Here is a 27,567-nt window from a genome sequence, read left to right as displayed (position 1 = left end):
GGGGTCACAAGAGTTGGACACAACTTAGTGAACAACGAATAGTTTATTAATGCTGTGCTAGTTTCAGGTGTATTTCATTCTTAACTAAGCACCTTTTATGCACTGTGGCCCTAACTTTAGCAGCTTGAAGTATGACCTAAAAGCACAAATTTTTTCCCTGCTATTTTACAGAAAGTTCAATCTAAAAAAAAAAAAAAATTTAGCTGCACCAGGTCTTGGTTGCAACATGTGCCATCTAGTTCCCCAACCAGGGATCAAACCCAGGACCTCGGAGTTAAGAGCCCAGAGTCTTAGCCACTGGACCACCAGCAAAGTCCCTCACAGAAAACTCATTCTTAGCATAAAACCTCAACATACCTGTTTTTTTCTTACTAATTTGAGAACTTTAACCAGCTATGGCTTCTCTGGCTTCTCCACATCACTAGCAATACCACTTTTGGACTTTGGGGCCATTATCAAGCAAAGTAAGAGTTACTTGAAACAGACACTTGCGTATCCAGACAATCGATCTGATGACAGAGACTAGAAGACTAAGGGGGAAAGCAGCATATACCGCGTGGGTATGCTGGACAAAGGACTGATTCACTTCCCCTGGTGGGAGGGAGCAAACCCAGAGATTTCAACACACTACTCAGAACAGCACAGCAAATAAAAACGTATCAATTATTTATTTTCCATTCAATACTTTCATACTGGAGCTGGCCAAAGGAAGCTACAACCACAAACAATGAGAGAAAAATCACTGTATGCCGAAGATGGCGCCAACTCAACCACCATCTTCTCCGTAGTTCCCCAGCCAGGCAGGCACAGTGCGCATGTGCGGCCTGGCGTCCTCAGCGCGCCTGCGCGGGCGCAGAGCCTTCCCCGCCCCACTCCCGCCGCCGCGGCTGCTGCGCTGACGGCGGTTGCCCGAGCTTCAGGTGAGTGTGAGCGCCTCAGCCTGGCTGGCTGGGGGCGCGCCGTGCTGCCTGCGGGGTCGTCGTCCTTCTTTGCCTTCTCCTTCCCCGCCTCATCACCCCAGCGCGCCGGGGCTTGGGTCAGCGCTGCCAGCCTCCTCCAGGTGTTCGGGCGCCGTCCGCCCTCGTCGCCTGGGGACCCGGGGCAGCCCGGCCTCTTTCGGCCGCTACTCACCTGGGCGGCGGGGCTCACAGCGAACCCGCTGGCGACGGCGTGCAGGCGGCAGCGGCCGAGCCTTGGGTGCCCAGCACCTCAGCCTCGGACCCGCCGCGGGCGCGACCCCCTTTCCCGCTCCGGCTCTGCAGGCGGCGGGGCTCGGTGGGCCTCGGGGTCGGACATTCGTCTGCCCGGGAGCCGGGGGGTGGGGTGGGGGGCGGGGAACCTGGAAGATGCGCCGAGAGCTTGCCTTGCACCCGCGGGGTCCTGCTGCGGTCAAGAGTACCCACTGGCTGTACCCCGCGACGACCATGCGAGGGAGCGGCTTCTTAGCCCTGGGTTACTGATGAGGAAACTGAGGCACCGAGCGGTGAGGCTCCCTGCCCAAGGTCACGCGCCAGACGAGAGGCTGGAGTGGCTCTTGAACTCACGGTCGGGGGCTCTCAGGCTAGTGCGGTTGAAATTTGATCTTGTCCCTTTGAAAAAAAAAATCTGAAATACACTCGCATCTCCGGAGATTCTTCAACGTCATAAAAGTAGCCTTGCAAAAAGAGCATTTTCTTGTTGATGAAGTACAATTTAGGTGTTAACTGGAATAATGGTAATAGCATTGTTATTAGGAGCTCATGTTCACCCAACGCTTCCAAGTGTGCTAGGGATTTTCGTAAACATTTGAAGATTATCTCAGTACCTCAGCGCTTCGCCATCAGATACGTCCTCATTCCTTTTCATGCAGCTTTTTTCCTGCAGAGCTGGCCTCTCTGTCACAGGTAAACTGGGAACCTCCTGGTTTAGGAGCAGGGACGTTGGCTTACTGGCAGAACAGAGGTAAGCCTTGTCTTGGGTCCAGATTTTGCCCCCAGAGGATATTATTAGCTTTCCTTTTCTGGCTGCCAGGAGGTCAAAACTGATAGAGCTGGGCTGGTTGGATTTGGAGGTGAAAGAACAAATCTGGCGAGCACTCCCCTTATCCTGGGGCTTTCTGGCTCTATTCCAGTGCTGGGCTTGAACCTCTCATTTAAGATGAAGTAAAAAGAGAAAGAGACCCTTGACAAAGTAGTGTTGAATATAAGAAGCCTCACTGATTCAAAGTCCCAAAGGAACAGCTGTAAAAATATGGGAATGTTTCTTCCCCAAAATAAATAGCTCAAACTGTCTTTTTCCCCCCAATCCTTAGCAAATTCTCCTGCATACTTCAACGCTCCAATAACTTACCACCTTTTCTGTGAAGCCTTCCTTGCTTGATTTTCTCAATTAGAATTACATACACACATACATGCGTGTGCGCTTGTATGTGTGTAGGTAGATAGGTAGGTAGGTAGGGTAGAGGCTTCAGTCTTAACTCTTAAGACTATTAGCTCCTTGAGGTCAGGGAGCATCTTTGCACCCCAAGTGCTTGGCTCACAGTAGGCCCTGGGAAAGAATCAGTGAATTTCCACAGTTCCTTTCTATTACTCAAAGAGTGATGTTTTCCTTTTTCCTGTTGCCCTTCTGTTCCTTCGTCCTGCCCTTCAATTTCTCTTTGCTGGCCTTCTCTTTAAATTCAACTTCTGGTCATCACTGACCACTCAGAGGTCTCTAGTCCTCCCTCTTGTGTCTGAAAATTTGCAGAAAAATTTTATCCCCAAGATAAAATTTATCCCCAAGAGTGGAATTGGTATATGTCGCTTAAGTGTACAGGGCAATTTTTATTTGCATGTTGCACAAAGGTAGCCTCAGGCTTATAGGTTTTCAGTCTGTCCCTAAATACAGGTAGGAGAAGAAACTGGCAACCTACTCCAGAATTCTTGCTGGGAGAATCCCATGGACAGAGGAGTCTGGAGGGTTAGAGTCCATGGGGTCGCAAAGAGTCGGACACGACTGAATGACTAGCACAAATACATGTAAGATTCAGTTTTACCTTCTTTTGCCTATGTGGCTGACTGCCCCAGTGTTATCAGAGTAGTCACAACTTTTACTATAAATCTTCATAGTACTTATAACAATAAATATTCAAAGGGCCATTTGGGAGGTAGTAGATGGGTGCATAGGCTTTCTATATAAATAAAAAATTTTTAAGATTTTTTTCCAGATAATCTGCAAGTAGATTGAGCTGTTATGCGTAAGGAATGGTGCTGGCTATGGTGTAAGATTCTCATAGTTCTTGTTCAAAGAGCTTACTAGGTAACTAGGAAATATTATTCCTAACTGTAACTCAAGTCTAAAAATCACCATAATAGCATTATAAGCAAAGCAATGCATATAGTGGTATACTCAAATATAATGGAATACGATATTCCAGTGTGGGACATTTCATAAAATTATACATTGCCCGAGGCTGAAAGGAAGCATCAAGTCATTGAGTCCAGCTGTGCCGCTTTTGTAGACTTCTTTCTGAGAAGGGAACTTGTCCAAGGCCAGGGTTACAGAACTGGTGCTGCAACTTGAATGCAGCCTCTTTATCCACTAAAAGTTTATCAGCATTTCAGTGAATTCCTCCTTGTGTGTGTGCTTAGTCTCTCAGTTGTATCCGACTCTTTGCAACCCCATGGACTGTAGCCCGCCAGGCTCCTCTGTCCATGGGGATTCTCCAGGCAAGAATACTGGAGTGAGTTGCCATGCCCTCCTCCAGAGGATCTTCCCAACCCAGAGACTGAACCCAGGTCTCCCATATTTGCAGGTGGATGCTTTACTGTCTGAGCCACCAGGGAAGCCCAACTCAAAATTCGTGAAACAGGGGTGAGGAAGGGGTGGCAGAAATGCAATTCACATCTTCAGGGAGCTTATGGTCCGTTGGGGAAGCATTAAAGAACCCGTCTCTAACGTTGGAGACAGCCCATACCTAATTGTTAAATTATGTGGTAGAGGGACTAGGTATGTCAAGAGGGATCAGTGTGAGCTGTGACACAGAGAGCACTTTGCGGGGGATCGAGGACCCTTCTGGGCTTTGACAGATTGGTACGGTCAGAGTTCATCAAAAGGACGAGGAATGCATTGTGAAGTAGGATGGTGGGTGGCTCACATGGCTCACCTGCCTGCAATGCGAAAGACCTGGATTTGGTCCCTGGGCCGGGAAGATCCCCTGGAGAAGGGAATGGCAGCCCACTCCAGTGTTCTTGCCTGGAGAATCCCATGGACAGAGGAGGCTGTTGGGCTACAGTCCATGAGGTTGCAAAGAGTTGGACACGACTAAGCGCCTAACACTTAAAACCAAAGCACGGTTGCCACACCTGACAATAAAATATCTAAGGGACAATAAAAAAAACCCGGCTTGACCAGGGTGACTTGCTTGTGTTCAGTGGTTGTCAACCGTTAGTGTGTATAAGAATTACCTGAAGTTTATTAAGACAGATTGTGGGCGCCCCACCTCCAGAGTTTCTGATTCAGTAGGTCTGGGGTAGGGCCTGAGAATTTGTATTTCTAACAAGTTCCCAGATGTTGCTGATGCTCCTGATTCAGGGACAGCACTTTGAGAACTTGGGCTGGATTAGAAAGTTGAAAAACTAGAGTCAGAAACTATCAAAGAACTTGTTCCAGAAAAAGTGTATCTCTGTTTGTTGTATACCAACATAGGAAAGTTCTGGAAAGATACATTCCAAACTGTAATAATAGTCATTTCTGGGAGTGGGATTTAGAGGGTTGGAGAATTCACTTTTTACTCCATAGCTTTCAGTACTATTTTTGCATTGTGCACATATTGTTTTTGTGTTTTAAAAAGGAAAGAAAAGTAAGAGTTGTTTTTGAAGATATGTACTAAAATATTTATGGAGTTAAAAAAGAGCTTGCTAAAGTAATCTAGTGTCACACAACAGACATTTTTAGAGTGTCTGCTGTATGCCAGATGCTGCTGGTTCTAGAAATACAAAGCGTTTGCTAAAGCTTGCAGTCTGGTGAACGAGATGGGTAGACAGAAGCTCTGCTGAGTATCACATGAGCTTCCTAAGATGGGGGGCAAGGGTCTAGCTCTGTGTGTGGCAGGTAATAGACACTTGGTAAATGATGAATGAATGAACAAATCCAGGCAAGAAGTGAGGATAGTCAGAAAGACAAGGAAAGGGCAAATGAGAGATTCTGGGAGGATAAAAAATGACAAGACTGAATAGAGATGATGAAAGGAAGGGGTGTTTTGAGTACTTTCAAGTCCACAGATTGATAACGTTTGGGTTTACTGCTGAACTGGATATCCAGTCATCTATTCTGAAAGAACTTTTTAAACCATTCTACCCCAACTCCACTTTGTTTTTTTTTTAAGAGACTGCTTGAAAATAGCACACAGATACTTAACCTAGATTTAATATGAGTGTTGACCAGGGCTTTCTTTGGTAAATGAGTTTTTTTTTTTTCTTTAACCACAGTGCTAATACTGTTGTATTCATAATTTACCTACAATATTGCCATTAATTGTTGTCTTATTAATGTGAAATTAACTGCGATGTATGGGAGCCTGGTTTTTTTTTTTTTTTGGCTGCGCTGCACAGAATCGCAGCTCCCCAACCAGTGGTTGAACCTGGACCACTGCGGTGAAAGCCCAGATTCCTAACCACTCAGCTGTCAGCAGAACTGGAGGATATTTTAAGTGCCATACAAAATTGGGTATTTTGTCTTTTGATCTTATCTCTTCAGTGAAGGGATGTTACAGTGATGCAGAATTCCGTCATGTTCCCAAAGCACATCACAGAGTTTGACATATTATCAGTCTTAAATAAATATTCATGGTTGTTGGATATTTCATGGCTGAATGGGGTGTGCTTTGGAAGAAATATGGCTTCACTGCATTCTGAGTTGAATTCTAGGTAGCACTACTCAGAAAACTGTCAAGCCATGTTATTAAACTTGGTAGAGAACATGATGTGGAGCAGGCTTTCTCCCCCACTTTTTGTTTGGAGGTGCTGCTTTTTATATTCCTCAGATTTAGTATAGAAAAAGAAAATTTAATTTCCCAAGTAGAGAGGTTTAGCTCTGTCATTTGATTGTTAATCCTTTACCACCTAAAAATGCCCACTGTCTACAGATTGAGTTTTCGTTTGGGCCAAGGATGAGTTTCTGATACAGCCACTCTTCATACTTTATTTTATTACTAGTTATTAAAAGGTGTTTTTGGTTGCTGTTACAAGTTTTGCAGTATCTTTTTTTTTTCTTAATTTGTTTTGCTGTACCAGGTCTTAGTTGCAGCATGTGGGATCTAGTTAGTTCCCTGATCAGGGACCGAACCTGGGCAGCCTGCATTGGAAGCACAGACTCTTAGACACTGGACCACCAGAGAAGTCCTGAAGGTGTTGATTCTTTTAAACCTTTCTGTCGGGACATGGTTTTAACCAGGATGTTGACTGGAATGTAACTTTGGGTGATTAGACAGTCCAAGGGTAATTGCTTTTCAAATATCCTCAGATAGGTGTAGGTCTCCCCTGTTCATTAATAATAATGGTGATGATGATAGTACCTAAATTTTGTTGGATGGTTCTCAATTTTCAAAATTCTTTGATCATTAAGATCCTGGTAGGTTCCAGTAGCCAAACCTGAAATGAATAAGTAGAAGAATTAATGATCAGTTGGGGTCAAGTGGGAAAAGTCATTTGTAGAGGCTGGCCAAAGCTCTAGCTGCAGGCTGCTCAGGTTCAAATCCTTTCTGTGCCACTTGCTAGCTGTGTGACCTTTGGCATATTACAGAACCTCTCCCTGCCTCAGTTTCTTCATCTGTAAAATGGGAAGGATTACTAATGTACCATCTTATAAGTGTGTCGGGAAATATAAAGAAATTATGAATGGACAAATAAAGTGCATATTATGGTATCTGGCATAGAATAAGTGATAGATATATTATGAGCATGAAGTTAGTGTGAGTTTTAAGTACTGCCTCTTAGGTCTCTTGTTTGTCCTTTACCTCCACTCAGACTGTCTTAAAGAACAAATTGTTTTCCAGGATTCTGTCTTAGAGCTGGCGGGAACCTGGAACCCATCCCAAGAGCATGTACCAGAGCTTTGCCAGCAGTAGCTTTCCTAGTGTCCTGAGCTGCATCCTTCAGGAGTTGAAGGCAGAGGGTAGTGCTTCTTCTAGAGTTACTTTAGTGTGATCCCCTCGTTAGAGGGGATCAACTGGTTGATGGGTGTGTGAGGTGAAAAAGAACGCCCCGAGATGTGTGTTGCTTTGTTCTAATAGTTATCTGTACTGATACCCTGGAATTAATCGAATGATTATACAGGCAGACTCAGATTCCCAGCTTGGCAGTCTCTGCAAACCTCCTGTTCACCGCCTGCTGCCAGAATCCAGGAGTGACACAACAGGAGTGGGCCTGTTGTGAGGGGTGCCGTTCTTTTCCTTTCAGAAAAACACAAGGTGTGTGGATAGCCCTTATCCAGGGCTGGGGCCTGGTAGAGAGATTTACTGTAAAAATGAGGGTCTGCAAGGATGCTTCAAGCAGCTTTGATCACCGCACCGTCCCCCACCTTTGCTGATGGCATAGCATCTCAGAATATTTTTCTGATAGAGAGTAACCCAGACTTTCCTTTACGTGGTGCACAGGCTCAGTGAGCTAGCTGCGTTTTAAAAAGCCATTGTTTCTTCCACAGAGCTGGGTGGTTTGGCTTGTTTATCTGGCTTTCTGGGGAGTCTCCTGAGACCCTTTCCTTTCCTAAGGGCCCTCAGGAGACAGCAGTGAAACCAGCATCCATTACCCTAGACACTTGAGAGGATGCTTAAGTCAATAGTTTTATGATTAGATTAATTCAGGCTTTAACCCTGGCAAAACTTGAGAGCCAAGTCATCAGATTATGCTTCTTAAAGACTGAAGTATGGAATTTAGCCCAGGACTCTGATATCTTTCAGAGCCTGAAATAGGAATCCAGACGCCAGCCAGTCCCAGCCCCACACCCAGCTGACTATATGAATTTAGGCAGATCACTTCAATTTCTAGGCATATCTGTAGACCGGTGGTTCTTAGCTTTAACTGCATGTTAAAAACCATACTGAACCCTATCTTAGCCCAATTAAGTTGGATCCTTAGGGTCGGGGCCTGCTACTGTCATCCTTCAAAGCTCCCTAAGTCTTTCTCATGTGCAGCTAAGAGAACTATTGGACAGGATGCCACATTTAAAAAGACTTATTTTGCTTCTCAGGAAGCACAGTGAAGTCTGCTTCATGTGCTCAGTGTTCTGACCAGCCTTGTCGTCTTTCCCAGCTATGTTGCTCTTCCTGCTGTTTCTTGGATATGTTGTGTACATTTATTTCTCTCCCAACTCAGATGTCCTCACCTGGAATGTCCTCTCCTCCCTTCCAGCTATCCAGAACATGTCCTTTCAAGGCCCAGCACTCTTCAACTCCTTTGGGAAGCTCCTGGCCATCTCAGTTCTTATTTATTTCCCCCACCTCTGCTCTGGCTCCAAGCTTTGTTTGCTCTGTGCTCGATTTGCTCGCTTGTGTCCGACTCTTTGCGACCCCACGGATTGTAGCCTTCCCGGCTCCTCAGCCCATGGAATTTCCCAGGCAAGAATACTAGAGTGGGCTGCCATTTCCTCCTCTATGGGATCTTCCCAACCCAGGGAACGAACCCGCATCTCCTGCATTGACAGACAAATTGTTTACCCCACTGTGCCATCTGGGAAGCCCCAAGCTTCGTGTAACGCTGACTAAACAGTGATGCACACTAGATGCAATGTGAGAGATGATACGCAGGCAGCATTCTGTCCTCCTGGGTAGGTGGGACATGTGAAAACACCACTGGTTTGACTCGTAAACTATTAATATTAATCTTTTTAGTATCTTGTGTTGTTGGCTACTTCTTTATGTGTATGTGTATCTTGTAACTGCTAGTTGATAAATAGCTATCTGTGATGTGACTCCAATGGACATTTTATCCCCTATTGCCAACAGCAAGCTCCTCTTCTTGCCGAACTAGAGCATTTTCCAGCACTGTTTTCTTGTCTTGCTTTTATGTTCTCCCTTTCTGGACTTCCTTCTTTTTATTCTCTCATCCTCCCCTATAGGAATTTTACCTATTCTTCAAGGTCCAGTTCAAATATGACATCCTCCATAAAACTTTTCCTCAGCACCCCCAGCTTGCATTAACTGACCTTTGCCTTAAACCTCTGTAACCCTTAGAGCAGTGGTTCTCAGCTGGGGTTGATTTTGTCCCCAGAGGACATTGGGCAATATCTGGAGGTATTGTTGGTTGTCTCAACTGTTGGAGGAGGGTGCTGCCGATAGCATTTAGTGGGTAGAGGCCTGGGGTGCTACTAAACGTTGTATGATGTACAGGACACCCCCCATGACGAAGAATTATCTGGCTCAAGATATCAGTACTGAGGCTAAGGGGCTTCCCTCCTGGCTCAGTGGTAAAGCATCCGCCTGCCAGTACAGGAGACACGAGTTTGAACCGTTATCTGAGAAGATCCCCTGGAAAAGGAAATGGCAACCCACTCCAGCATTCTTGCCTGGAGAATTCCATGGACAGAGGAACCTGGTGGACTGCAGTCCATGGGATTATAAAGAGTCAGACATGACTTAATGGCTGAACAACAAGGACAACTGAGGCTGAGAAAATGCCTCAGAGTTTGTCCAGTTCATAGGCTCATGTTTATCCTGCCTTGAACTGCAGTGATTTATTTACAGACTTAATCTCCCCTACTCAATTGAATTAATGGGTGAAGGCAGACTCTAGTTCCAAATCTGGGCTTTCTTGTTATTAACTTCATATTAACGTTTAATCCTCGAGCCTGTGCCCAGATCCTAACTGCACAGTGTAATTTAGGACCGGAGATAAGAGCACAGTGAGGCAGTCAGCTGGATTTCTTTTCCTTTTTTACCAACCCACATCTTTTCATCTGTGATAACCTGGGAGGAAGTATGGTACAGGGCACAGAGTGAGCATTTGGGATCAGAAGAAAATTGGGTTTTGGTTAGAGCTGTTGCATTTATTAGTTGTGCTTTTTGTTCATTCCGTTTCACCTCTGTAAGCCTGGGTTTCCTCATCTCTGTAATAGAAGTGATGCAGTGCCCCAGTGTTTGACTCACAGGCCATTGTGATCACCCAGTGAAATGGTAGATGTGAAGGTGCTTTGTGAAGTGCTATAATCATGATTTAGCCAGTAGTTTATAGGTAAGCAGAGAGGATGTTGGTCAGCTTGCTGTAGGAGCGCCACTACCTTCCTAGCCAGTCCTCTGGCCACTTCCTACCACTTTCCAGTCATAACTGCTCCAGCACCAACTCCAGCCGACCCCTTCCAGCTCAGTCTCCTGAGAGTGCCTCATTTATTTGCTGCCTTCATCCTGTTTTGATAGTCTGCGATCTTGCCAAAACCAAAAGTGACTGACTCTGCTTCTAGAATACAAACTAGTAGCCTGCTGTCAGTCCGTTTCTGGCAAAGCGTGACAAGGCCAGACAAATTACCTTGGTCATGGGGAAAAGCTGGAAAATAAGACAGCTTGTAGCCTAGAAAGCCAGTACTATGTATAGTCCCTTATTGTCTTTATTTAAAGTAACAAAGCAGTGTTCTTAAGCGCTGGAAATCTCAGTGAGCTTTTCATGACTGGAAAAATAAAACATAATGTGGGATGTGCTAAAAGCCTGAGACCCTCATGTGCCTGATTTGAATCAGACCAAGTGCATCCTCCCACTGATTTGCTGAGTGAACTTCAGCAAATCAGTGACTGAATAAGTTGATAACTGGGTGACCGCTTAGGATTATATTAAGAGCCCTGTGAGGTGGAGGATAGATGCTTACCCTCAGGAATAATGTAAAGTGCTACATTTATAGGGGGCTTTTGGGTCACAGAGGGCTTCCTTGGTGGCTTAGTGGTAAAGAATCTGCCTGCAATGCAGAAGACCTGGATTCAAACCCTGGGCCAGGAAGATCCCCTGGAGAAGGGAATGGCAGCCCACTCCAGTATTCTTGCCTGGAGAATTCCATGGACAGTGGAGCCTGGCAGGCTCAGTCCATGGAGTCGCAAAGAGTCAGACACGACTGAGCGATTAACATTAACTTTGGGTCACAGAACATCAGTCCTAAATGGGGGCAAAATGTTACTCTACCCAACCTCTTCTCTTGACAGATGGGGAAACAGGTCCAGAAAGGAAAAATGCTTTGCCCAGTGCCACTCAGGTAGGGGCCCACTTAGGTCTAAAGTCCATATCTGATGTACTTACGGACTTTTTCCATGACTAGAAGAATCAAATTTTTGAATCCTTGCCTTGTTACTCACTTAGATGTGGATATTAGAAAAGTCACTTAACTTCTCTTAGCTTAAGTTTTTCCTGACTCACTTCCTCAGTTTGAGGATGGCTGGGTTTTTTTTCACTTGTCACTCTTCCCCTTATCTCATGAAACTGGAAAAGAGTTCTTATCTACTACTTTTATAAAATCTCCACTAGCCTTTTAAAAATATTAATAGCCCTTAGTATCCGGATGGGATCTGGCAGCCGTATCATTTGTGCAGATGAGGGCACCGCAGCTCTTAGATCCCCAGGATAGAGTGAGTCTGTGTAGCAGAGGCATCTGGAGATGGAGTCTTCCACCATGTGATGTTAATTTTCTTATAGGAGTTGTAAAACTGCTCATTGGCAAGGGCTCAAGACAGTGAGAACTGAGCAAAAATCAGGTCTCTGGAAGAATATGTTGGGTCCCCTGTCATGCGGAAAATGAGCACCTGCTGTCTTGTTGCCAGTTCTTAAGTCACACCGTCCTGCATTGACTGCATTGGGCCCAGCCGATAAGGACAGCCTTCTCGTTTGATTGCACCCTTGTTTAAGTGTTTGTCCTGGCACAAACGGCATCTTTCTTTATCTTTAAAAGATGCTGGGAACACTAGGTGAATGCGTCACTTTGGAGGCACCTCAGGCTTCCCTCTGTCCCTGAGGCTCCGTGACAGGCTCCCCAGTGGAGTCAACATTTGAATGATTCACACCTTGCAGTGCCCTGCTTTCAAATGAGTGAATTAAAGTAGGAAATAAAGCAGGGTTGGAAACGTTTCAGGATATCACCATTTTATGTGTGTGTGGGGGGGGGATGGAAATAGACTGAAATATTAACAGTGATTGTTTCTAGAAGGAAGGACTGTGAATAAAATATCTTTTGGTTACCCTGTGGTTTCCATATTTTCTAAAACGGGCCCGTATTTTATGATAGGAAGAAGAACTTTAAAATTGTCATTTTAAATTACTGCTAAATAGTGAAGTCCAAATGAAAAGTAGCCACAGTTCATAGTGTGATTAATAAACACTGTGAAGGGACTTCCCTGATAGTCCACTGGTGAAGACTGTGCTCCCAATGCAGGGGGCCTGAGTTCAATCCCAGGTCAGGAAACTAGATCCCACATGCCTCCCCTAAGACCTGGTGCAGCCAAATAAGTAAATAAAAGTTTATTTCAAAAACCCAAAATTAAACAAATAAAAAATTCAATGAGTAGATCCCAGTTGGGCCAGTATTTGGGGCGCTAAGTGGGCTGATGTGGGGATTATAGGAGAGAGAATTGTTAGATACTGGCTGAAATTTGTGATAAAAAGTTCATGCTATCTCATCTCCTTTTGAAGTGTGACTGATAGGAAAATAAAATAAAAATTCTGGGCATTCGGTAGCTCAGTCAAGGGTATAGGGTACCTGGGATCTGAGGAAAGACCCACATCCTAGAGGGAGGGTGAATACCGGGCTTGTGCTCTTGCAGTGACACAAATGTTTGGGTCCTCATGGTTGGTGTGTGGGATCCATGGTTTCAGCAGTGGTCCCTTTGGCACCCTCAGGGTTCTTCAAAATAATGGTAGAAGAGCTTTTGTTAGCCTAAAGGAAAGGAATAGTTCACTGGACAGGCTGATGGAAGCTGAAGCTCCAGTACTTTGGCCACCTGATGCAAAGAGCTGACTCATTGGAAAAGACCCTGATGCTGGGAAAGATGGAGGGCAGGAGGAGAAGGACGACAGAAGATGAGATGGTTGGATGGCATCATTGACTCAATGGACATGGGTTTGAGCAAACTCCAGGAGATAGTAAAGGACTAGTGTGCTCCAGTCCATGGGGTTGCAAAGGATCAGATACAACTGAGCAACTGTAAAACACCAGCAAATATAGGCATAGTTGAAAGCAGGATTCATTTTGGTGTATTGGTCATTAATACCTAAGAGGTAATGTGCAACACAGACCCTCTCCATAGCTAAGTCAAAGCCATATATCCTATTTCTGGAGGGAAAAACAGAAAAATTGATTGATAGATTAATATATTGTAAATGATTCCCATCAATCAGAAGTAATTGCTCCTCCTTTGAACTCCTCTGACCCTTTATTTCTCATTTTGTAGGTAACTTTATAGATGGGGGTCATCTCTACTAATAAACTTGTAGGAGGCAGGGACCTTATTTCTGTTGTCCATAATGCTTTGCACAGTGGGAACTCAATAAATGGTTGTTGAATGTCTGAATTCCCAAATCGTTGAATTAGCATTTTTCCTGCAAGGCCAAGGCAGAAGAGATGAAGCCTAGAGCTTTGAAGTCTGGGTGGGAATCACTTGTATCCAGTATTTGCAGTCTCTCCCCATAGCTTCCAAGATGAAATCTGTGCCTCTTTACTCCACACCTTTCCCCAACTTCTCCCTTTTGGTCTTAGTTATCTCTCACTATGTAACTAATCACTCCAAAACAAAGTTATTTATTATGTTTCATGGTCTGGGGTCAGGAACTGGGGAGCAGGCTCTTGGAGGCCTTTGTGGAGGCTGGCTGCCATACTCTGCCTCTACTGTTGTGATTCCCCAAGTGAAGGCTAGTGAGTTTAGCTTTGGTTCATCTCTCTGTTTATGTTGGGCTACAGCGCTAACCTTCAATTTTTGTTCTCCCTTAATCCACCCTCCAAACTGTTGCTTTCTAAATTGTAAATCTGAGCATGTTGTTTTCTTAGTTATATATCTCCAGTAACTGAAATGAATTCTCCATGTGGGCAAAGACTATTGTATTAATTATCTGTTGCTGCATAAAAATATTACTGCAAACTTAGTGGTTTATAACACACATTTATTATCTCAGTTTCAGGGGGTTGGGACTCTGACATGGGTTGCCTGGCTTCTCTGCAAGGCTGTAGTCGAGGTGCTGGTCAGGGCAAAGCGCACTTGGGGAAGGATCCACTTCCAGGCCCACGTCGTTGTTGACAGCCTTCAGTTCCTTGCACATGGTTGGGCTGAAGGTCCCAGTTTCTTGCTGTTTTGACTGGAGGCTGTTTCTTGCCACGTGGCCATCTTACAACATGCCAACCTGCTTTTTTTTCTTTTTTTTCAGAGGACAACACATTTACAACCTGCTTCTTTAAAGCTGGCAGGGGGCCTGTGTCTCTTTGCAAGACAGATATTAAAATATTATGTAATGTAATCATATACAGATACTCATGTACTTTCCATCACTTTTGCCATATTCTAATGGTTAAAAACAAGCCATGGGTCCCCCCCCACCACACGCATTTGGTGGGTTGGGAGGTTATGCTTGGGTGTGTGTGCCAAGAGGTACAGAGATCACAGAGGCCATGTTAGAGTCTGTTAGCCATAAGTATCTAGTTTACTGTGTCTTCAGCACCCTGAGCAGTACATGACACATACTAAGCTCTGATATTTGAATGAATGGGTGTATTGTGACCATTATGTTTCCAACTCCTAGTCTTTTTTTTTTTTCCAACTCCTAGTCTTAAGCCTTTTTCTCCATTTCTGTTTCAGAGTTACTGATTTATTCTTGAGAATCCTCCACTCTGATCTGTCCTCATGGATGAACTCCAGGATGTTCAACTCACAGAGATCAAACCACTTCTAAATGATAAGGTAAAGACTGCTGTTGTCACTAAATATATGTAAGTCCTTTCTTTGTGATTAGTTTATTTTCTATATCATCTGAATAGTAACTAAAAACATATTTATCTTGACTTTCTGTGGGGAGAAAACTTTAAAAAATATATTTCTTAACCTTCTTGATGTCTTTCCTCTCTTTCTTCCTACTTTTGTTTCCACCAGCCAGATTCAGTCAGATTATCCTTGACATGTTCCTGTTCTACAGATAGAGATGTTAAGCAGAAAGTATGAGACTGGGGTTTGCTTTAGAATCCAGGTATCATGACTTTCAATTTCTATAAGGAAAACTTAGCATCCATGGCTGGTAATGCACACAGGCTGCGGTGCTCTCCGTAAGGTTTGTCCAGTCTGTGATGTGACCTCTCTGTCTACGTTGAGGTTTTCATCAAGGGTGCCTGGGTGTTGGTAATATACCTCATTTTTCCGTTCATGTCAGAGAATACACAGTGAGCATCATAGTTAACAGTCACCAGGATTCAGCAGGTAAAGAGTGCTGTGATGATAAGAGTTACCAAAAAGCTAAGGAAGGTTTATCCTCTCTCTTCTCCCTCTCCATTCAGTAAGTGTGCCTGAAATTCCTTCTTTTAAGTCCTGTTCTTTTGATGTATTGTCATTGTCCCCTATTAAATTACTCTTGGTATGGATGAGCTCATGGCATCCTTTCCTGGGGAAGTATTGATAGAAAGTCAGGGTAGATGTGGGTAGGGTCAGAATGCCAATGGGGGCTATACCAGAAGATGCTGTTGCTTGTTAATCTTTTTTTGCCCAAAGCAGGGCCCTTCACCTATAGCTTTTAGGGCTGTTGACTTATTCTGTGTTCACTAATTTGCTCTTGAAACCTGTCAACCCCATTCTTGTCCCTGTGACCTTGTCTCTCCCCCTGTTCCCACCCCTTCCTCTATCTTTCGTCAGATCTCTTGCTTTCCCCCTTGGCAAGCTGCACACTTTTTAATCCCTTATTTGGCTTCTTTTGTTGCTTCCCTTCATGTTTTCAGAAAACTCTCCTTTAAGTACTGAATTTTGGTGCATGTGAAGGGCTGTCCCCAAATGATGGGCCACGAAAAGGAGGAAGGAAGTAGAATCTGTATCTGTAACGCTTATGTACAGCCACAGAAATGAATAGTTACAAAGCAGGTAGGGATACGCAGTTTAGCTTCAGGAACTTAGAAACGTATCGTAAACCTGAGTGATCACCAGAATCAGCTAGGGACTTGTTTAAAAATACAGATTCCTGGGTCCCCACTCTAGAACAACTAAATTGGAATCTGAGGGGATGGGGACAGGGCACGCACACCCCTCTATGATCACTGATTCTCAGCCTTGGCTGCTTATTGGAGTTACTTGGGGAGATTTAAAAATAACCAATGCCTAAAATAACCAATAATCAATCCAGAGATTATGATTGAATTGGTCTGGGGTGAATGTTTATAAAAGCATCCAAAAATTGAGAACCATGCCTAAAGTGATTCTGATTAGCCAGTGTTGGAAGCCTATGACCTGATGGATCTCAGACATTTGAGGACTGGGGCCCAGGTAAGAGGAGGAGTCTTCCCTGACCTTGGAAGTCCACAGGATGCCTGAAGCACCTACATGAAGAATTGCAGGAGTTAATTGACTGGATGTCTCATAGAGAAGGCAGCTGGAAAAGAAAAGATTCTGTGACTGTAACTGCAGCAAAACGTTGGATTAATGTTTGGGTCCTCATCTCTGAGGCTCTAATGATTCCCTGGCTGTGTCTGATGTGTGCCCAAGTGCTATGAACAGAATTATGTCTCCTCCCCTAAAATTCATATGTTGAAGCACTAGCCTCCCATGTGACTATACTGGAGATACGGGCTTTAAGGAGGTGACTAAGGTTAAATGAGGTCATGTGGTAGAGCCCTAATCTGATAGAATTGATGGCCTTATAAGAAAAGTGAGGGAGAGGGAAAGAGAGATACACCCTCTACCTCCACCCCTGGACAGATGAGGAAACATGGATGGCAGCCATCTGCAAGCCAAGAATGGAACTCTCACCAAAAACCAAACCCTGCTGGAACCTTGATCTTGGACTTCCAGGCTCCAGAACTGTGAGAAGATAAATTTTTGTTGTATAAGCCATTCACGCAGCCTGAGCAGTCTAAGATACCAAGCAGTGTCTCACTTCCTAACATCTGTTAACTCTTCTTTGATATGCCTGTGCTGTCCCTACCCACTTCCCACGCTCCATCTCACTCCTCTGTCTCCCTGGGAAGTGCTCCTAGCCCATCACTATTCATGAGCACTCCCCCTGCTCCAGCCAAGCTTTATAGAAGTAGATTGGCAATAGGCCCTCTTCAGATGCTGTCATTCCCAAACAAAGCCTTCTACCCCATTCCACCCCCTACTCCCCAGCATATCAGTGCTCTGCCTTTGCTCAATAAGTGGATGCTTTTGCATACATTTTGAAAGGTATAATGACAGTAGTGCTTCTCGTCCGTTATTTCATTTGGTCCTCCCAAAGGCTTGGTGATTTAGGACACACAGATCAGTTCATTCTCATATTGCTGATGAGGATGAGGGCTAAGAAAGGTGAAGTAGCTTACTCAGGTTGTGTACCCAGGAACACGTGCTGTAGGACAGGGTTTCTTGATCTTGGCACTATAAATATTTTGTTGTGGGAGGGTGCCCTGTTCATTGTAGGGTGTTTAACAGCATCCTTGGCCTCTCTGCCCGCTAGATGCCAGTAGCATCTTCCAGTCATGACAACCAAACTTGTCCCCAACCAATATCAGATGTCTCCTGGGGGTCAGAGTCTCCCCAGTTGAGAACCACTGCCGGTAGGGTATAAGCTTCCAGATTTGAATAGGAAAAGAAGTCTTAGAGCTTTTAGTTTTCAGGGAGGTTTTATTTTTGCCTAATAGCCTATCCTGCAGTTATTTGCTGGGTGCTTTACATACCTTCTCTCTTTTAATCATAAGAACATTCCTTTGAAATAGATCGTCTTCCTCACTTAGTAGATGAACCTCTGACTCTAAGGCCTGCCCAGCCAGGAAGTGGCAGAGCCAGGATTGAAACCCAAACTTTTCCTGCTGCGCAGCCCGCGGCCTTGCCGCTGTGTTCACCCTGCAGAAGTTCTGACGTCACCTCTGAGGCTTGCCCTCTCTCTGTAAGCAGAAACCTGGAGGTTCATATCATTTCACATCATCTTTCTGTCCATTCTCCTCCTAGATACATTCTTAGTCAGAGACATTGTTGTGCCCTTCCAGGTTTCAGGGAGCTAAAGGGAGTCTAGACCCAGCCTGAAATGCAGAAATTTATCCTGAGCTGAGTATAAGGAAGCATTCTCAAAATAGCTTTAAGCGAGGCTTATGTTAACTTTTTTCTTGTCATTTGTTGGTACTTTTCCCATTTAATTTTAGTATGCCTGTGATTTTGTCTATGGCTCAGAATTATGAAGAAGTGGGTAATTTTGCCGTGCTTGTTTTGGCTCCAGTGATGAAAAGAAGCACCTGCCAGCACTTCTGTGTGGGTTTTTTTTTTTTTTGAGACAGAATTATATGAAATGATTTTTTTTTAAATAGCATTTAACCATTTTCAGAGCATTTTCACAAGTACTATCTAATTTGAATCTCCTAACTTCTTGTGAAGGAAGTAGTTAAAGGTATTTTTAACTCCATTTTATAGATGAGGCTCAGAGAAATTATATGACTTGTCCAGTGCTGGTGTCTAGTGAGGTGGTGAAGCCAGGACCAGACTCCACGGATGTTGACTTCAGCCTGGGTCAGGGGGTCTCAGGTTCTTCCCACCACCTGCTGCCTCTTGTAGCTGGTTGTTCCAACCTCTTCCCCCCCACCTCCGCAGACCTGTATAAGCAAGAGAGCTCCCCAATTTGTGCTTCATGTTCCCTGCCTTCCATTACCTACCTTCAGTTCAGATACTGCTGAGCCTGTGAAAGCCAAAGACCAGACTTGAGAAAATAAATAGGAGACCACAGTTGGCTTCAGCAGAACTGGGGACCTGCCAAGAAGGGGAATAAATATTCATTGGGGGGACAGGAACAAGTTATGAATTTGTTTCGGTTGTTACAGTAGAAAATGAGGTAGACTCTCTACTGGTGACTGGAAACATAAGAGAAGGTAGGGAGGATGTTATAAGAGGAAAGGCAGAAGAACCGAGGGATGAGCATTTCAGTCATCTCCAGGGCAGCAGAGACAGGCAGAGGTTGTTCTTTTTGGCTTTTAATTTATTTTTAATTGGAGGATAATTGCTCTACAGTGTTGTGTGGATTTCTACCAAACAACGTGAATCACCCATAAGTATACATATAGCCCCTCCTTCCTGAACCTCCCCGCCACCCCATGCCCTCCGAAGTTTCTTTAAAAACAACAGCAACACAGATTTATTGACATTTTCATTAAAGAGTATTTAATGAAAGTGCTATTAATTAATATTAATAGTATTAATATTAGTAAAATTAGTATTAAGTATTAATAAAGTGCTATTAATACATTGCTTGTACAATTTCCCATCTTTCTACTTTCTGTTGATAAGAGTTATTGTCCTTTTCTTTCTGAGTAGACAGGCCATATTTTATTCTCTTTGGCAGTCTTTAATCTGCTTGTTTCCAAAACTTTTCCTGTTTTAACAACTGTATCTTAGTTCCAAGCTCATCAGTTGCATGTCACTCTTCCTCTTTGGAATTCATTTCTTACTCAAATTGAGTATCTCTATTTTGAGATGCTCATATCTCTTCCAGAATGATGTTTATTGCTTTTACTAAGTGCCAGAACTGGGAATAGAGTAGTGAGTCAGACACTGCACCCCACATCAAGGTCACTAAACAGGTCAATTTGCCCCAAATCTCCTCCTGTTGGTAGCTGGTCCTGAGGTCTTTCTTATGTTTTATCTGTTGCTTTCTGTCTTTTGAAACTATATGTTGATCTTAACTAGATCTAATAGTGGGAAAGTATGTTTCTCTTCTGTCCAGTTATATTTCTATTAACTGTCCAGCAGTTACTTGATTCTTAAATTTTTCTCCTTGCCTTCCCCCCTTTTCTCATACTTGCCTTCATACACTGATAGATTCTCAGTTGCTTTTTGCCTCTTCTCCAGGCTTGAACTGAGAGAATTACTTTTTTAAAATTTACTTTCTTGAGCTCTTTCATTTACCTTCTGCACTTGGCCTAGAGCCTCCACCAAGAAACATGCCCCTTAGCTGGCTTCTACCTTGACTGCGACTTTCAGTTATGATTTCTCTTTTTCCTTGATTTTTCCTTTTTTTCCTCTTCCCCTACATTATTCTATTGTTTTAACTTATTATCTTGAATCCCTTTCTGCTACGTAAGTCTGCTTAGTGCAAGAATCTCGCTGAACATGGAATTAATGCTATATTCAAAAGGGACAAAATAAAAAAGAACCCAGAGCCTGAAACTTCTGAAAGTTTTGTTGGAGTGGAACCCTGCACTGCAAATATCAGAGACAAATAAATCCCCAGGGAAGTGCCCCAGGGAGGTCTTATCCCTTCCAGAATCTATCTAGTGAGCAGTGTTGAATTTTTAATGAGTTCAGAGAATTTGGCTTTGGTTGACCACACTCAGATCACTAGGGGACCAGCTAATGATCTTTGCTCAGAAAATCTGGGCACCAAACACGGTCAGACTGACCCAGTCATATCCTTTCTTCAAGATGCATGATCACTCATGAAGCCTGAAGCCAGACTCCAAGAGGATCTGACATCTTTAAAAAAAAAAAAAGCCAAGAAAACAAGTGTTAGTCTTCCTCTGATTACTAGTATCTTTTCTTTGGGAGGTGAACATTGCATAAAGAATGTGCAACTGTTTTCTTGCTAGGTTCTCAACAAAGATCACTTTGGTTTCAGGAGAGAATCGCATCTTTCTGCTTTTGGCATTTCCCTTTGTGCTCATCTCAAGCTTCAGCCTCACAAAATGCTTCTTGACTGTGATCACAAGATAGGGAAGAAAGGAATTCATGCATACAGCGACAGCTGCTTCTCAAATTGTTCATCAGAATTTGTGTGTCTGTGTTCCAGGACCAAGATTTTAGTTCAGACTGGAGTGATTTTCCCTAAGCTTTCTAAATAATCTCTAAGGGAAACTCTGGGAGCCCAGTAAGATTGAAGCTGTAATGTGGTCTGTCTGTTTTGATATCATTATAGATTATTCCTGAAAAGATTAAATGAATCTTTAAATCATATATTACAAAATACTAAGTTATAGACATATTTTTTGTGCCAAACCAAATCATTCTTTTTCTTCATTGCAAAAGGTGAGAAGTACATGCTCATTGTAGAAAAGTTTCAAGAGAAGTGTAATCACCCATAATCTTTCTCTTCTGAAATAGTTGCTATTGTTAATGTTTGGGTATTTTTCTTCTAGTCTCTTTTGGAGCATATTTTAATATAGTTGAGGTCAAACTTGGACGACTCTTTTGTAGTCTATATTTTTATTTAATGTCTGGGATGCAGTGGAATTTTTCTGGTGTTTTTGGCCAAAATCTTAACAGAAACTTGTCAGTATTTAATTTTATTACATTGGCTTATTCCTTTTATAAATATCCACCAAGTACCTGACTTACACCTGGCCCTCTGCTGAATGTGGTGGAGGGTGCAAGTTGAATCAGGGACTGGGACTCACTGGCTGGTCATTTATATCCTACTACAACGATCCACCCTAGTCCCTGAGACGGCCTTCCCTTCTGCTTCTCACAGTCAAACTAGAAATTAAGTACAGTGACTTCTCTGAAGGAGGTCTCACGAGTTGTGTGGGGCCAGTGGGGGCCGTGGAACACTATGATCCTTTTTGCCAATGGCAGCATTCCATGGGAACGTGCTGTCTGCATGGCATCGTAGTTGTTTCTCCTTGCTGTGACTGCATCAAACTTTATTTTGTGAACTTGGTTTTGTGCCGGGACTAATACCTCGGGCTAGCTGTCTCCACCACTCTCTCCTTTTCTCAGTGTCATCAATAGTCTCTCTGTGATTGGTAATCTGTTGTGACTTTACTGCCACTGGTAGAGAGATGAGGGCTGCTCATCCATAATCTTATTCCTTCAAAAGCTGTCTAGATCAACCCTGTCCACTAGAAGTTTCTGCAGTCAAAGGAAATGTTCTGTATCTGCACTGCCCAGTAATACGGTAGCCAACGGCCACACGTGCGTGCTGAGCATTTGAAATGCAGCTAATGTGACAGTGAGACAAAATTTTAAATTTTAGTTTAAATTGGCAGCTGTGGCTATTGGCTGCCGTATTGAAGAGTGCTGAGCATCATCCCAGCTGCCTCCACTAGTTCCTCTCAAGGGAGGACAGTTTGTTTCTTTGGGTGGCTTTTTTTGTTGTTGTTGTTGTTTCTTTACCAGGCTGGGCTGTGCTTTTAACCTCTGTTTTGTCCTGCCAGCAGTGTGAGTGGTAGGACACAGAACTGTTTCTAAGAGGATCTTCTTGACAGGAGATGGGATTGCTTAGTACTCCTTTGGCATCAGAGACCTTGATCTTCTCTGAAGGGGCAGCTTTGGATAAGGTGCTTATTATCATTATAGCTCCACACCTTCTGGAAGGTGGACGGATATAACAGTTTCTGAATAATGAAGGTAATGAGGTTTGGAAGGAGCTTTTACTTTATGAGTCAGAAGGGTTTTTTTTCTCCCAAAGACATCACTCATTTACCCTTTTTATACTCTTATGTCATACTCTTGCACTTCTGGCATCTGAAATATTACAGAAATGCCTCTGAGTCATTACCATTGATTTTTTGGGGCAATCCAACCTTACTATGATACAATCTCTTCTTAGAAGCTTGGTGAATTCTCCTTGGATCTTTTGACTATGTCCTACTTTTTAAACAATTCAGTGGTTTGTCCTTTATCCTGTTAGCAGTGTCCTAGAATATACCAGTGTATGAGGAACTCCGTTTTATCTGTTTCCCTCCCTCAGTGACACTGCCTTTCTTCCTTGTTAAATTTCAGATCTTTCATTCCTGACCCGTCTGTATCTTTGTTTTCGTCTTCATCCTTTCTTTGCTTCCTTGTCCTGGGCACGCTGGCTCCTGTCAGAGTTGGCCTCCAGCTCCTTTCCTCCCACGTACCTCCCATGTGGATTGTGAATGTGTTCTCAGACTCTGATCCATGTTTTCTCTCTTCCCACAAGCTCTCCCTGCTCTCCTTAGGTAGGGAGACAACTTACAAGCTTTACTAGGAAACCAGACTCTTTTCCTTCATCTTCATGGGAAGCCTGCCAAAGTGTAACCCCATCACTAAAGACTCCCCTTTTACTGACATGCGTTGCCTCTGAAGCCTATTGATGAGAAGAACCATTTTAGTTTTATGGCAACCAAGAGGCTGCACATGCACTGCTTTCACTGTGAACTGAATTTGCTGCACATTTGGGGAAACCACATGGGGAAACTGACTGTGTTTTCTGCCTTCTGTTGACAGAATGGTACACGAAACTTCCAGGACTTTGACTGTCAGGTAAGGACTGTACAAGCACCAAGGAGGGCTGTGTACAGGATCTCTGCAGTGCTTCCCTACCTGTGCTGGTGGTCTTGTAGAGGTGGATCTCTCTTCATAGCTGATCATGATTCTTTCGTGTTCTTTTGATCACTGGATCAAGTTTATTTAAAATGATTTGCTATTGTGTTCAAAAATTGCTTGCCAGGTCCCTATGGTTGTAGGTTATTGGGTGGAGCTGTCTTTTTACAATTAAGATCTCCTTTCCTCAAATTGATATTTGAAACTGTAATCACGAGTGCCATATGATTGTCACCTCACAGCAGAGAAGGTTGGGGACGGTCAATTTGGAGGGGAGACTTTACTAACAACAAAACCTGTTCTAAAAGAAAGATTTAGTGTTATTAATACAAAAAGCAGATGTCTCTTGGCTGTATCTCTGGAAACACAAAATTCAACCTGACTCATTAGTATTTTCCTAAATGGTAGTTCGTCTTAGACTGCTTTTGCCTGTAGCTCTGTTGCTAATTTGAAAATCCATAAAGTAAACTAGCAGTTCCATCTTCCTACTTTTATCTGTTAACTAGCCCTGAAAGAAATGGGAAGAAGGAATAAATACAGGGAAATGGATACCTTACAAACCCAGACAGCCTGACTCTCCTACTTTTGGGGTAGATGTGGTAAGTGGCTGTCAGAGGCAACACAAAGGAGACTCAGAGTGTACTAAGCAGGAATGGAAGGTGCAGGGAAGGCAGCTTCCCTGTGTCCAGGGTTCAGCCAACTCGCACACCCACAGGCAAATCATCATTTTCAGGTATGCATTTGATGTTAAGTACAGTGGAATCGCTCCATATTAGCATTAACATCAAAAGGAGAAACTAACATCTGCCTCATAGGCAACCCAGTTACATTGTAATAATTTATTGGGTACCTACTATAGATACTAAACATACATTTCTCTAATCCTTGGAGCAATATCAAAAGGTGGTTTTTATCAGAGATGAGGAAATTAAGAATCAGGTTTTATAAATTGCCATGAGTGGAATTGAAGTTGAAAACCCCACTTTGTTCTGAATCCATCGCCCATTCGTTCTCACCTGGCAATGTCCAGAGCGGAGATGTGGCAAGGAGTTGCACTGTGTATAAAGCTGAGCTTCCTTAGCCAGATAAATGAGACTGAGACTTGCTTTGGAAGGGGCAGGCTCCATAGCATTGTTACGGATTTTTAAATCCCAGTGCCAAAGACTTCTTACTGTGCCTGTTTGGTATACTTTATGTATACCACATAATCAGCCTGCTGCTGTTAGGAAATCTTTTGTTATAGACTCTTTACTCAAAAACAAAAAGCCATATTATTTTTTGGTAAATGGTGGCAGTCAAGTTTTGGTTTAGTTGTTTTTAATTCGATCTTTTGATCTAACTTCAGTTATGGTTTAGCTCCTAGGTTGAACTAATTGAGTTGCATTACTCTTAGTATTTGATATAGTTTACCTAGAAGGAGATCATTTGAAGAGAGGGTAATAGTAAAATTCAAGGTGAAAATTCCAGAAATAGTGTATATTTTTCTACTTTTAAAATGTGAAAACTGAGCCTGGAAGGACGTTGCGATTGAGCCGCTGAGGAGAACTACCATGTCCACTGCTTTGGCAAAACCTCAGATGCGTGACCTCCTGGCCAAACGTCTGTGATTTCATATTGTTGGAGCATTCATGGTCTCCCTGGGGTTTGCAACTTTCTATAAGTTTGCTGTGGCTGAATGAAGAAAGAAGGCATATGCAGATTTCTACAGAAATTATGATTCCATGAAAGATTTTGAGGAGATGAGGAAGGCTGGTATTTTTCAGAGTGCAAAGTGATTTGGAATATAAAGAATTTCTTGGGTTGAGTTCCATGGAAGTTTGTCACTTTCCTGTGTTCCTGAACTATGAAACTATGACTATCTGGGGTGAGAAATAGTCTCTCAATAAATACACAATTAACAAAAAAAATAAATAAACAAAATGTGAAAGCTTCTATTTTCATCAAATTGGACACACCCCTAAATCAGAATATTAAAAAATTGTGTGCTTATAACAAAATGATATAAAAATACCAAAAGGTAAAGAAATAAAAATCACTTGTTATTCACCACTGTTAATATTTTGGTGTATATCCTTTAGGATTTTTCTCACATATAAATATACTTAGGTATAAATGAAATTGAGTTTTAGAAATTATATTATCAACTACTTTTTAATACTACAGCTTAAAAAGAGTCTGACAAAAATTCTTTGTATTTTGGGTGAAACTTTAATATAACAGCATGTTCTGGCCTCATTAAATATAACTTTAGTTCAGTTCTGATACAAATAGAATGATGGCAAGTGTATGTCACTGTCAGTGGTTATGAACGTCCAGGTTCTCTGTGTTCTAAAGAAGAAAAAGTCAGAGGCCCTTCTTTTTTTCTCCTCAGCACTCATGAATACACTTCATTCTCACCTGGCTCTTTGTTAAAGGCGTATGTGGTATTCTGGAGACTGGGGGTGTTTGGGTCAGGAGTTTGGCTACCGGTGATAGAAGGCCTTGGAGGTAGAACTGTGACGTGAGACATCTGTAGAGTGGCATGGTATACCTGAAGGCTTTTTGGAAACCACTGGGCATTCTTAGGAGACAAAGAATAGATCTAAAGCCAGCATTGTTACATTGAGCCTTGGCATCGGTGTTGCTCTTTATTTATTTATTTATTTTTTCGGTGTTGCTCTTTAGCATAACTGTGGCATGGGACTAGCTGATGAAGCAAGTTCCTCTGATCTGTCTTGCCTTAGAAAAATCTTTACTGAATTTGATGATATTCAAGGAAGTTATCTTAGCATCACAACTAAGCTCATAACTTCAATCTGAACTGTCTTTTATTCTTCTGTTTTCTTTACTAGTCCCAACTACATGCTTCCGTTCCCCCCAATAATTGAAAATATAATTAAAATCGTACCATTTCTTTTGGTTCCTTGATTGTCCTAGTGACTTCAGTACTATACAGCTTCCTTGAGGCAAATAGCAGTTATACTGAGATCTAAGTAATGAGGGGAGGGGTGATTAGAGGTGACAGTTCTCGGAATTGATGTGAAAGGAGAAAACCTATTGCCAGTTGAAACAGTGAGTCAACAGACTTATTGTTAATTATCTACTTTGGTGCTGTTTAATTGTCTTCTGCTTGTGAGAATGTTTAAAAATTTGAAATTAGAACAAAGACAAATGCTATAGCTTCTTTGTGCATGTGATAGATTGCCTTCAAAAAAATTATACTAGGAATTTTAATTAAGAGGCACAAATTTATATATCTTACTATATATAAGATAAATAAGCTACAAGGATATATTATACAGCACAGGAAATATAACCAGTATTTTATAAAAATTTTAAATGGAATATAATCTATAAGAATTTTGGATCACTATGGTGTACACCTGAAGCTAATATAATATTGTAAATCAACTATACCTCAACTTTAAAAACAGGATTAGTAAGATGGATATAGGTTGGATAGATGCATGATAATTGAGTATAGTAAAATATTAATGGTAGACTCCAGGTTGGGGGTATACAGATGTTCACTGTAAATTCTTTCAGCTTAGGTGTATGGTTGAAAGTTCCCATGATAAAATGTTGTGGGGGGGAATCAATGTTTAATTTTACAAAAAAGTACACAAAACTGTTTTTCATTTTTAAACAACTCTCTCCATGGACATTTCCACATGTGCACACACAGTTATTATGAAGTTATAATCACTGTGTTTGTGTAAATATCATTATTTCTCACATATTTCTAAAACTTCATGTGTAGTGTTTAATGTGTGCATATCACATGAGTAAATATGCTCTATGTTTAAAAACAATTCTTGTATATAGTCAAATTTAGAAAATTCAGAACAGTGTAAAACTAAAGGTGATCTATAATCCTGTTACCTAGAGATAGCTGTATTTTGTTATATTTCTTCCCAGTTTTCACTTTTGTATTCTGGTTATCGAAAGAGTACATGCTCATAGTTGAAGAGTTGGAGAGCACAGAGAATTATGAAGTAACTAGAGAAAAACTCAAAATCTGAGAACCCAGGGACAGCCATGTTGCTGTGTTTAGTTTGAGATATGTTTGTGTGTATATAGTTTTTTTAATAATTTTTAAAATTTATTTGATTGGTCACACTGGATGTACAGTTATATATTTCCTTTTGTGACTTAATATTAGAACACAATCCCATTTCTATATCATT

The 27,567-nt window shown here is 42.5% G+C and overlaps 1 protein-coding gene across 1 annotated transcript in view; it reads left to right on the top strand.

Moving 5' to 3' along the window:
• Positions 1-813: 813 nt before the first annotated feature.
• Positions 814-27,567, top strand: part of NDRG3 (NDRG family member 3) — a 61,117-nt gene continuing 34,363 nt past the window's right edge. The window contains exons 1-3 of the mRNA XM_065921947.1: positions 814-920; positions 14,768-14,869; positions 23,306-23,341. Coding sequence (XP_065778019.1) covers positions 14,813-14,869; positions 23,306-23,341 — 93 coding nt within the window. The 5' untranslated portion in view covers positions 814-920; positions 14,768-14,812. The remainder of the gene's footprint in view (positions 921-14,767; positions 14,870-23,305; positions 23,342-27,567) is intronic.

The sequence above is a fragment of the Muntiacus reevesi genome, chromosome 2, assembly GCF_963930625.1.
Source record: "Muntiacus reevesi chromosome 2, mMunRee1.1, whole genome shotgun sequence".
Lineage (NCBI taxonomy): Eukaryota > Metazoa > Chordata > Mammalia > Artiodactyla > Cervidae > Muntiacus > Muntiacus reevesi.
The sequence above is the reverse complement of the archived record's forward strand: the minus strand, read 5'-3'. Positions and strand labels throughout refer to the sequence as shown.